Here is a 12,390-nt window from a genome sequence, read left to right on the forward strand (position 1 = left end):
TGAACCTTGTCAGTTATTGTCCTAAATCTTTTTTTTTTTTTATTTCCTGAAACCAGGGGGGTTCCCTTCTGTTCAGCAGAGCAAAACCACCCCTCCTCATCTATTCCCCCCACCCTCTCAGTCCCCAGAGGCTGATGTCATCACGCTTGAAATTCAGTTGCAAAAAAAACAAAAAGCAAATTGCCTTTCCGAAGCATATATAAACCCCGACAGCAAAGCACCTTGCAGACAGACACCTCTCCCATCCCTTGAGTAGAGCAGTGCAGAGCTGGGGATTAAGCAGTGGTAGCAGCCACCAGCATGGTCTACTTAACCTTACAGGTAACGGCTATTTCATGTACCAAACCTATTCATCTCTAAATCTTTCCTTTTTCGCTTTAAGAAGGTAATATCGTTTTCCGGGCGGTTCCTCAACCGGTCAAAATCATCGTGACATTAAATGGGAACCTGCCCCAATACTAACAAAATCAGATGGTTTTCACAGACACTGTATTCATAGTTACTAACCTGTTCCTTCCATGCCTGTTCCTTTTATGTGTCCCAAACGTGTTTTGTACGTTGCCATGGCGGGGGGGGTTGTTGCTGTTGGGACGCGTTGCGTGGTTTGTTTTTTTTCTCCTCGTGTCCGCTCTGAGCTGGTCCTGCTCGCAGCTGTAAGAGGATTTCGTGGTAGGTCTGAAAAGGCTGCGCTGCCCCTTCTACTCCACTGCTTTATTTCCCTGGCTGTTCTTGGCACCCCTGTTGGACTGAGCTTCGGAAAATATTTTTTTTTTCTCCTTTAAATATGTAGTTAGTTTTATCCGCTCGTTTGATCTGTGCGTGTCTTACAACGCCACGTTAGAGGCACAACCAGTCAAACGGCTCTGAAAAAGTTCAAGCAGCTTAGGTGACAAATGCTCTTTCTCTGTCTTCACTCTAGAAATCCCAGAAGTTCTTGGCAAGCTCCCGGCAAGTTCACAAAACTGCTGCTCACGGTTTGTATCTCTCTGCAGAACAACATTCCCTATAGTTTTCTAAAGAGCGACCCAAAATAACCATGTCAGTACTTTTTTTTTAAAAAGAAAAAAAAGACTTTTTTTTTTAAAAAAAAAAAAAGCGCTGGGCTAAGCGCGCTGAGATAAACCGCTCAAACTCTTGGAAGACAAAGGGTGCTTGGGGGGTCTTGCCCTCGGTTGCTAAAGAACAAGGAGAAAAGTAACGTGGTAAAAAAGTTGATTGCTAGTCCTGCGCTAAAACAGAAACTTCAACTGATTTAGAACGAGACTCTCCAAATTCTTACTCTTTGATGATAAATGTAAGATACTTAACTTGTAGCTGTCATCGGATCGCTCAGATCCGGAACTCCTCCGTTTGTCATTACTTCTTTATTACATCTGATCTCGCTATTAGCGTTGCTCGAAGCGATTCACGGATCGCTCTCCGCGTCTCCCAGGCAGCGTGCTCCCTTCCCCAGCGCTGCTTGCCTACGGCTCCTCTGCTTCAGACAAATTAAGCACAACTTTGCGGTGTAGCCGCTTGGTCTATTGTAAGTTTGCCTATTGACTTATTTTAAAAAGTTATTAATACAAGTAACGCAATGCACGTCACTTAATGAACCTTCAGAACAAAAGAAATAATAACAATCCCCGCGGATCTCTGCTCTTGGCCAGAGGTTTTTTTTTCTTTTTTTTCTTTTTTTTTTTTTGATTAAGTTCTGCAGCACAGCTGCCATACCAGGACAAAAGCACCAGAGTCATGAAATGCTTTTAACTGAAGGGTTAAAAAATCTCCCTGCCTCCTGAAGTGACAAAGAGCATCTGATGATGGGAAGGAATCAATCAAAATCTGATGAGTGCAGCGTGATTCGAGCAGGTTTTCCTCCAGCCTCTCCAACCTAGTTTGACTTCACTGTTTCCTTCTCCTTGAGGGCGTTGGTGCTTTCGTTTGTGGTGCAGTGAAGATGCTCTCAGAGCACACGGAGAGGACACAGATTTTTGTCAGCAGAAGGTTTCCAAACTGCTGAGTGTTACGGATTCCTATAGCAATATATTTCATAGAGCCGCTGCGAGGGGTGAATTTTATTTCAGTGAGTCACGGCAGTGATGACATTCTCAGCTGTGTTTACAAGTACTTTTTAGACTCCTAGGCTCTAGGTGAGTCCAAATCCATTTGCGAGCAAACTGTGAGTCAGTAGGCATGACATTTAAGAATGAATAAACGCTAGTGAAATTAGGGAATGGTCTCTTTTTTTTTTTTTAATTGGGATATTTTCTGTTTAAAAAATGAATTGTCATATGTACCTGCTGATTTTGATGACGTTTCCTGTAAGATGTTGAAGCAAAGTATTTTTAGTTTCTTGCTTCACTCATCTTGACTTCTTCATGTGATCGGTTTCATTTGGACATTAATGCCATCTTTTGCCTGTGTGCATGTATGCGTGTACCCCCCACATACATGTGTATGTGCGTATATACGTATATGGATTTGCACCCATGCCAATGTTAGCTATATTGAAATTTGTAGTTTTCCTACTCTCATGTGCATTCTCAAAATGATATTATAAATTCTAATGGGTTATAATAATTATGATTCTATGAATTATAAATTCATCAAAACAAAGCAATTTGTCACTGAAATGTAAAAGTACAACGGTGCTAAATTGGATGTTTTCCACAGAATTTTAACACCTCCAAAGATTTGGAAACAGTGATTTCCAAATCCAAAAGTGCCAACGGTTTGTGCTGTCTGCCCAGCTCTACCTTACATGTCTTAAATACATTGTCTACCAGCAAAGGTCTTTTCAGATACAGGAAAAACTTTCCTTCAAACGCCAAGCTTGGGAGATCTTCTGGTTTAATCCCGTTCCGTTCTGAAGCATCAGCTGAATCCTCCGGCATGATGAGCTCAACTATGAAAGAACACACAAAGGCTTTTTTTTTTTTAAGCACTAACGTCCTTTGGAGTACATAGTGCTTAAGAGCTTTGCTGACTGAATCAAGGCACAAATTCAGTGAGGCCGGAGGGTGAAGACTTGTGAACTGTCAGCACATGGCCCACGTGTGTCTTTACCCCCCACCCTCTCTCTTGGTGCTGCAGTGGTGGCCAGGAGCGCTCCCGAGGAGACCGTGACCAGCAGCTTTGCCTCCTTCATCCACGCAGCTCGACCCGAGCATTTGTCCAAGACCGTCCGTCACAGAAGCAAGAGGATGATCCTCGACAGCATTGGGGTTGGCCTCGTGGGCAGCACAACGCATGTGTTTGACATCGCTTTGCAGTACTGCCGGGTAGGAGCAGCCCCATAATACCGTGTACTTACATGGTCCCCACCCTGCCATCACCACCACAACCAAGGCCTTATTTCACGACTGAATTTTGCCTTGCAGCGGAGCGGTGTTCTGGCATCGCACAATCAGGGTCCTCACCTGAGTTTCTCTCCCTTTCGTAGGAGCTGTACTCTTCGGTTGCCGTGAGCTCAGTCTATGGCAAGCCGGGCATAAAGCTCTCCCCGACGCTGGCTGCGTTCACCAACGGAGTTGCGGTAAGGCAGGCTCTTCCAGGAGAAGCTCTGCTTTGTGGTGCCTTCAGAGACACGAGTTAGTGTTACAGGAAGCAGACTAGTGACTGGGAGGAGTAACGGGGGACAAGAAGTCATGGGCTCCTCTACAGTCTTGCACAATGCTTTTAGAGGGACCAAAGAGCCACCACGGGGACCACTAGGTGACTGGGTGGATGTTGTTACAGACGTAGCCTCAACAATACCAGCGAGGACCCCTAGCTCCCTCAGCTCCCAGCCCCCCACGCCAGCATGTCCTTACCTCCATTTCTCTGGCAGACTCACTCCATGGACTTTGACGATACCTGGCATCCTGCTACCCACCCGTCAGGAGCTGTTCTGCCAGCTCTTCTGGCAGCTTCCCAGATGCTACCTCCAAGCACCAAACCCAATGGCATGGATTTCCTGCTGGCATTTAATGTGGGCCTGGAAGTGCAAGGAAGGCTCATGCATTTCTCCACTGAGGCTCACAACATTCCCAAAAGGTAAACCTCCTTTTCTTCACCAAGTAGGAAGAATGTTCATGAATCTGTTAACAGGCCTGCTCAGGGGTTCAAAATGTTACTTTAAGCCCAGCTGAACTCAGGATCAGTATAAAGCCCTACTGAGAGCCAAATGCCAGTTCTGCCAGAGCTGGATGAGGCACCACTTATTCCTTATTCATTTGGTGACCTCCAGTGATCTTGCCCTAAAAATAACCATCAAAAGGACTGCCGCTGAGTCTGCAGTGTCATCGTCTAAAGTAACCAAGGCAACTGCACAGGACAGGCAGTGGCCCACAGCCATGCAGACAGCTTAATTGTGGGCACAGCCCTCGGCACAAATTCTGCCTGTGCCAGCTGCCATTCACCAGGCAGCGCCCTGGTGTGGTCCAAGGGATAGCATTGACCAGAAGCCATTACCCTTGGGCATTTTGGATGAGGCCACCTTATTTGTCTTGGTGGGGAGAAAGTTTGCCTGTATGAACACAAGCCGTGCCACCTACTCTTAGGGAAAATTAAAAAAATTGCTTTCTGGAGATGCTGAGCTCACTGTGTTGTCTCCAAAGACATTTCAAGTAGACGCTTAGTTTTTAGATGGCTGAATTTTGAGTTAGGTGAACCCCACCTGCACCAGCACCATGAGGGATTTCCACCAGCTGACTTGGCAGCTCATTTCCAGTCCCATAGGTAGGTCTGGTAGGTGAGGTGCTTGGGTGCTCCCCATGCCAAGCAGGCAGGGATGCTCATATTTGCAATTTCCCCTTTAGGTTCCACCCTCCCTCGGTGGTCGGTACCATGGGCAGTGCTGCAGCCACTGCAAAACTGCTCTCTCTCAGCACGACCCAGTGCGCACACGCTTTGGGGATTGCAGCATCGCTTGCAGGAGCACCCATGGCAAACGCCGCCACCCAAGCCAAGCCATTGCATATTGGAAATGCCACCCGCCTGGGCTTCGAAGCAGCACTGCTGGCCGCCCGAGGGATGGAGGCTAACCCCTTAATTCTGGATGATGTCCCCGGTTGCTCGGGATTCAGTGCTTTCTACAGTGTCTATCAACCCAAACCACTGTCCACACCAAGTGACCATCATGAGTTCCTCTTGGAAAAGCAGGATATTGCTTTCAAGCGATTCCCAGCTCACCTGGGGATGCACTGGGTGGTGGATGCTGCCTTGTCTGTCCGGAACCTCTTCATCAACTACGCAGGGTCTTTCTCTCCCTCTTTGATCCGCACCATTGTGCTGAAGATCCCAGTGTCAAAGTACATCAATCGGCCTTTCCCCAGCTCTGAACATCAGGCTAGACACTCCTTCCAGTTCAATGCCTGTACTGCCCTGTTGGATGGTGAAGTTAGCCTCAGCTCCTTCACAGAGAGCAGCATCCACCGGCAGGAGCTGAGGGAGCTGCTGGACAAAGTGGTGGTGGAGCACCCTGAAGATAATGTGGCCAACTTTGACAAGATGTACGGAGAGGTGGCACTGATCCTGCACAGCGGGGATGTCCTGACAGGCAAATGTGACACTTTCTATGGGCACTGGAGGAAGCCTCTGAGCAAGGAATCCCTCCTGAAGAAGTTTCGATCCAATGCCTCTCATGTGCTTCCAGAAGAAAAAATAGAAACCATCATCACTATGGTGGACAACCTGGAGAATCTGCCAGATAGCTCCCAGCTGGCCTGCAGCCTGTGAGGGAACAGCAAACAGGGTTTTTTTATAAGGGGCTTGTCCCGGTGAAAATCTGATTCCTTTCTTCATTGGTGCTTTACTATTAATTTCCAATGACAGGAAAGTTCCCACCCCTTGAAGTCAAAATAGATGCTTTCATACCAAAGGAGCTCACAAGGCAGGAGGTGTGTCTGTGTCAGTAATTAGTACACAGATTAGATTTCAACTTGCAGTTGATGCTGTCTGAGTAGCTGAAAGGCCACTACAAATACAAAATAAATCCCATGGAAATCTATGACAATCCTGGGGTGTCATCTGGAAGCCAGTTCTCCAGAAGGAACTGTGTCTAGGTATTTTTTTTAAACTGCAGTCAAAGTTATTTCTGTACAGAATGCCTAACCACTGAGTCTGGGAAGAAGAGGAAGTTCAGCTGCAAAATGTGTGCTTTTCTTACTGCTCTTCTGGGCACTTTTCAGATTATGGTTAGTTAGTCATGCTGGCCAGATGAAAAATCTATCAGTTACTGTAAACAGCCCTGTCTGCAAAACTCTTAGGCAGAGAGGCATCTTTTTTTTTCTTTTCCAGTAAAAGCCTCCCATTTCTCCAGCACTTGGGAAGTGTTTGGCACTTCTCTGTGTATGAGAGGTGGTTCAAGGACCCTTAAAACCTGCAATGACTTTTCTGCATGAAAGGTGATCGGTAGGTGAGGAACCCTACATCAGTCCTACGCCTACGTCCTACACCTCCTGTGAGGTGATCCCTGCCAATCCTAGGGCTGTCCCGCGTCATCCCTCCTGGCTTTACACAGCCAGCCCAGGCACCTATTCGGAGCTGGCTCACCAGAGGTGGTCTCTACAGTCCGTGCAGAGATGGGCACGTCTGGGTGGTGACTTGGGCATGTACACACTGTGACTCACGTTGGGAAATTCCTGTTTCTCTCCCCTGAGAAGAGGGAAAGCTTACTGAGACTCTGCTCTTAACTCATCTTTCCAGCTGGGATGAAAGCAGTACTTGTGCCCCTGAGTAGCCATTCACTGACAGGCTTTCTTACCCTTTCTGAACAGTGAGATGGAGAACTATGCGATATTCCTCTGTACATAAAAAAAATACTGTGATTGCTGAGGCAAAGGACTTATTTCCAATGTGATTGTGACATAGGTACAGAATCTGTTGCAGACATGAGGGTTGCCTTCTGCAAGGGGGACCGAGATGGGACTAGACAGGCAAGAAGGAATGTGGGCCAGTTCCTTTTTAGCTTGCTGGTAGTGGTCTATGCAGAGAACTTCCCAGCCAGGGCAAAACTGTTCGGCCACCTGTTAATCCACTCTCTCATACTGTCCAGCAAATTCACACTGAATCTTTCTGAATAAAGAACTGAAGTAAATTCATTTACTGCATAAAGATTTAATGCTACGTTACGTAGACCATCAGGTTTACAGTTTTAATCTGAACATATGCAATACAGGAGCTTTTCCAATAGATGGGGAAGCCTGCAGGGGCTAGGACAGGGCCAGCTAGAAGGCTGACCTGTGGCCAGTGATTTCTCCAGAGTCGTATATTTACGTTGAGCCCCACAGGCTGTTTTTCCTGGTGAGAACAATAGCTATTAGCCAGCAAAACCTGGCTGTGGTTACACAGGATCTCTCAACAAAAAGAAGTTACCCAGTGTTTCTCCATTAAGCAACAGATTTCAAATACTTGCTAAATTTCCATGACAAGTTTCTAGTTTCCCTTGGTTTGAGTCAGGTGTGAGATCATCAAAAATGTCATTCCATGTTTCACAGCCCAGTGAACTGGAAACCCACAGAGCCAGTGCCTTCCAAGTCAGCCATTAGCTCAACATTTGTCATGGGAATCAATACGTATGACAGAACAGAGATGGGCTTCAGTGGAGGGAACAATACATCTCGGTGGGTTATCAGTGGTTTCAGTGTTCCAACATTTGTTCCGATGTTCTCATTTCCATGCCTTCTGCACCGTGCTGCAGTGATGCCATGTAGCAGTGAAGCTGAGCGGGAAAGGAACACTTTTTACTTCTTGGTGCTGGAGCAGAAAAAAGAGCTTTTCAGTTGGGTTTCAGGATACATTTTGCACCTGAGAACCAGAAACCCTTCTAAACCTCGTTCAAGTCTTGACTGTCCCATCAGATGCAAACCTGACACCTTACACCAGACAATGTGTAAAATTAGGAAAGGAAAATTAGGAACAGGAAGGCTGGTAGGGTCCAACTTTCTTTTTATTGGGTCCCTTATCAGTTGAAACAAAAAGTGGCTTTTCTAGAACAGCTAGGAGCTGAAGGCATACCTGAGATTTTTTTCATTCATGGTATTTCCTCTAAAAGCCTAGGACCCTGAAAATGCCTCCAGTATCCCAGCCCAGGAAAGTGCCTCGCTTATTATTTCCAGTTTCAGACGGTAAACGTTTCATATCCTTAGCTAACTAGGAGGCCCAAACCCCTGGCAAGGGAAGCAAGGCCTTAAAAGAGCCAAGGAAAAAAAATGGCCTCTGAAAATTATGGACCAGCTTGTGTGACACTGCGGATATTCGGCGATTAATATGGTGCCACCAAAGTCCCTAACTTCTCCTCTCAGTCTGAATGAGAGCCATTGTCCTTCCTTCTACTGCTGCTCCAAGATAAATGACACTTAAAATTGAGAAAAGGAAACCTTTCTCCACAAACATATTTACGGTAGCAAGCTCAGTGGATGAAAGGACGCTCGCAGTGCAGAGCCAGGCAGGATCCGTATTAGCAATCAACCAACAACTACAACCCCACGCCAGAAATTAATAGGGCTCCACTGGCACAAGCGCTTGGCCAGAGATAAAGAAGCCCTGGCCGCCAGAGAGCCGGGGAGAGCTGAGGCAGGGCTGGCGGGAACAGGATGCCGCCCTCAGCCCTCTCCCGTGGGCAGGACCCACCCGTGGGGCCCCGCGGGAGGGCGGCACACGGCCGCGGGCCCTCAGCACCCTGGAGAGCAGCCGCCGGCCGGGGCCGCGGGCTGCAGGAGCGCGGGGGTCCCTCCCCTGGGGGTCCCTCCTGGGGGCCCCTCCCCTGAGGGTCCCCACCCGGGGCCTCCATTCACAAGGTGAAGGTTATGAGGTGCCTGTAGCTTTCTCCCACGGCAGCTTTTGTCTTTAGTTCCCACAAATGGTTCAATTCCATCTGAAAGCGGATTTTGACCCCACGGCCACCACTGGCACAAGATTTTGGTAATCTGAAGAACTGAATTTTGTAGGGCTTTGCGTTTTTTCGCGTCATGGAGAATTATGAATTTCCTACGAAATTCCAGCAGAAAAAAAAAAAATAGTACAATTCACGGATTATTTCCATTTTAGAGAGGATTTTGACTGTAGAGGTCAGAAAAGTCCTCTCTGCCTTCCAGAACTATTTCCGTGATGATGACATTGCTACCGCAGTGTGGCCAGCTGGGGAACTGCTCTCCTCAAAAAACCCCAAGTCCTTCTTTATGGTTTTATGCTTTTTAAATTATTAAAGAATTTATTTTTAAATAATTAAAGAAAGAAAGACAAAAACTTAGGACAGTCCCCCAAGTAATTGAATGCCATCAGTGAGAGTCAGAGTGGACTCTGCTGTGGTAGACCCCCTCTCCAGGTCCTCCTCATGGGGATGAGCCATGCCTCCCTCCATGCCATGCAGGCAGCTCCATGCCAGAGGAGCTCCTGGAGTGATTCCAGATGCCTCTTCTGGACACAAGAAGGCAAGAGTGTTGACCTTCCTCCCCCTGGTCCAGAAGGTGTCCCAAGCTCTGGACATGTTGCCGGGGGGGGGGGGGGGGGGGGGGGGGGGGGCAGGTGTTAAGTTTTGCAAGGAGGCTGCTGTTCCAAAAATGAGTGCCTGAGACAAACAGTCCACAGGAATGTGTCATGCATGAGGATGGGAAGGCAGAGAAAATCTCTCCCAGATGCAGTACAAGGTTGCATCCTTCCCTTGGCATCTGGGATGTGCAGGCCAGACACATGCAGCTGGTGCAAAGGCCAGAGCAACAACCTCTTGCTGCCTTACTGGGAAACAGAGAAACCAGGCTGGGCTGCAAGGGGGGGGGGCGCAATGTTTTCTGCCTGGTGCCCACATCTTCTTAGCACCTTATTTCCCCCTCCTCCCTGCACAAATCTAGGTGAATGCACTGATTTTAGACACTCTCCCCTCCATGCAGCCATCTCATCTCCACACTTACCCATCCTGGATTACAGGAACCCTAAAACTATTTATGCAAACCTGAGTAGAAGGCACAGAGGTTCACGCTCAGGAGCACTTTATGTGTCAGATACTGAGGCCAAATTCCCAGTTTCCAAGTAGGAAGTGGGTTTCAAAAATCACAGCTGGATTTAAACCACTAGCTTGGTGTGAGAGCCACCAGTGCCAACCAGCCTGAGTCAAGCCAAGCAGGCAGATGGAGAGGAAGGGAGAGAGAAATCTTCAGCTGTGTAAAAGTGACTATTAAGAGGAGAGTAATGACAGGTTCTTTGTGTTCATGGTATACAGTGTAGAAATGAGGGACTTCAACTGCAGCAAAAGGGGTGTCAGACATCAGGAAAAATGTCCCAACAAGAGTAGTGCAGCAGCAGCAGGACAGATCTTCCAAGGTCATGAAGTCTCCATTGGTGGTGATTTATAAAAGTAGGATTCACACACAGGTGTGAGAGCTGAGCAGGCTGCCTTGGGAAAACCCTCAAGGTTCATGCAGCCCTACTTTCATGGTTGGGATTTGGGACTTGTCCTAGGTTTGCAAAATAAAAGCTTGAACCTGTAAACTGGCCATCAAAAGCCTGGCCTCTGCATCCTGTCTCCTGCTGGGACACAGATATGGTATGGATTGTGGTTAGGGTTCCCCTCCGTTGATTGCGGTCGCATCTGTGCAGTACCTGGAAACCTCGATCAGATTCTCATCAGGGTCTCGGAAGTAGATGTATGTTATTGGACCCACAGCACCAGTTCTGGCCACAGGACCTTCTTCAATAATCACCCCACAGCCCTGGGAGGAGACATAGGAGCAGGGGTTTAACACTTAAAGCAGTATTATCAGGGTGTTGTGCACTCCTCCCCCCTCAGCCTTGAAAACATGAGCTGTTGGATGAGACAATTCTGACATTCCCCAAGACACAGACCTTGAAACCATCACTTGGGAGAATCTGGCTTCGTGCTGACACCAGGACAACCTTCCTCACCTTCAGATGATCCAGCAGCTGGTCCAGGGGCACGTGTGTGATAAGACAGACATTTGCAGAGCCAGGGACTGGGCACTGAGCCTTGGGTTCAAACTCTCACAGCCTCATGCAGGTTAAACTTCTGGTTGCCAAAATGTAAAGCTTTGTGATTTCCCTTGTCCCCTAAGAAAAAGATCAAAGTACAATGAAACTTACTGGGCTGGAAGCCTTCAGCATCCACTCACCTGTGTAGTCCTAAAAGTCCTGGGGAATTGACTGTAGTCCTGCTAACTCTGGGCTCTTGCTGTGGCAACCCAAGACAAGAACTGGCCACTGCAAGGTTCCCGTTACATCCCTGGAAATGTGGAGTGACCCAAGAAAGTCCTACAGCCACATGCAGCTAGTTCCAAACTGTAATGATGTACGTTCTCAGTTTTGGGCACTCTCCATCCTGCCTGTGGGGCAGCCAGACAAACAACAGGCTGACACTGCAGTGGAAACAAATATGAGGCAATCGGAAGAGGGTGAGAAGGGAGGTTTTGGCATCTCTTTTCTTTGCAGACTTTCAAGGATATTTCTGCCAGCTCATATGGCAGCTGAGTCCTGAGACCCCATGGGTATGCAGGACACTGAACTGTCATCTGTGCCCACCTGAAGAACAAACTGAGGCTCACTGTAGCCTTGGGACATGAGTACAACCGCTTTTAAGAGACCTCATGGGGCAGGAGAGAGGGAATTAAGCTTGGTAGTTAAAAAGGTGCAGTGTATACATCCAAAACAGGCCAAGTGGCCTGAAGCTTGGGCAAGAGATGGGTTGGGGCTGTTTTGAAAATCTTATCCATCTTTTCCTCTCTTTGCCAGTAGAAAAATCAAAACAAGAGCCTGTCAGACATCTTTAGAGGATTTGTGGGTTTGAGGGTTCTCCTCCTTCAGTCCTAGAAATTGTTTTTCAAATAATCTTTCTTTTTTTTGTCACCTTCTGCAGTGTGGTTTGGACCTTCCTCTGACTCAGCTGGACTTCATTGAAACTCAGAGCTTGATGGCCTGCAGGTTGTGTTGGTCCTACCAGCCCCACCCCAAGGAGATGCCCCAGAGGCCCAACCAGAGATCCACAAGGACCAGTCACTGCCCCACAATTGCAGTTCCAGCTCCCCTAGACCCGAGCTGAGCCTGTTCCCCATGTTACCTTGAAAGTCACCACCTCCATGCCCAGGACTTTGGAATAAAAGGCCACAGTGTCCTCAACGCTCTTCACAGTCAACACGAGGTGGTCCAGGCGCTGGATGAATCATGGGGGGGGACTCATACACTCCTTCCAGGACATCTCAGGGCTGGGAACCAGCATGCAAAACCAGAAAAGATGAAGGTTAGGAGCATCCAGCTGCGCAGGGAAATTGTCCAAGCAGCTGTGAACTGAACTGTGAACAGAGATCAAACAGGTTTTCTTTTGGCCTGTGGGTGGCACAAGTACAGAAGCAATAAATTCTCCTTCCTGGAAGGGCCTCACACCCTCACACTTTGCTCTGGTGGGACCTGAGCATGTCAGAG

The 12,390-nt window shown here is 47.9% G+C and overlaps 2 protein-coding genes across 2 annotated transcripts; one reads left to right on the forward strand and one right to left on the reverse strand.

The window, feature by feature from the left end:
- Window positions 1–300: 300 nt before the first annotated feature.
- Window positions 301–5,700, forward strand: LOC309408352 (cis-aconitate decarboxylase-like; the record flags this gene model as incomplete). Its single annotated transcript, XM_082004163.1, is given in 9 exon segments — window positions 301–321; window positions 920–948; window positions 1,935–2,061; window positions 2,063–2,122; window positions 2,126–2,132; window positions 3,076–3,263; window positions 3,425–3,517; window positions 3,812–4,017; window positions 4,782–5,700. Coding segments are annotated over 9 exon segments (1,650 nt in total).
- Window positions 5,701–10,517: 4,817 nt separating this feature from the next.
- On the reverse strand, window positions 10,518–12,187 carry GLOD5 (glyoxalase domain containing 5; the record flags this gene model as incomplete). The annotated part of the gene is given in 5 exon segments (XM_082004132.1): window positions 10,518–10,670; window positions 10,864–10,960; window positions 10,962–11,017; window positions 12,029–12,130; window positions 12,134–12,187. Coding segments are annotated over 5 exon segments (462 nt in total).
- Window positions 12,188–12,390: the final 203 nt, after the last annotated feature.

Source organism: Phaethon aethereus (genome assembly GCF_964289735.1).
Source record: "Phaethon aethereus genome assembly, chromosome: 10".
Classification (NCBI taxonomy): domain Eukaryota; kingdom Metazoa; phylum Chordata; class Aves; order Phaethontiformes; family Phaethontidae; genus Phaethon; species Phaethon aethereus.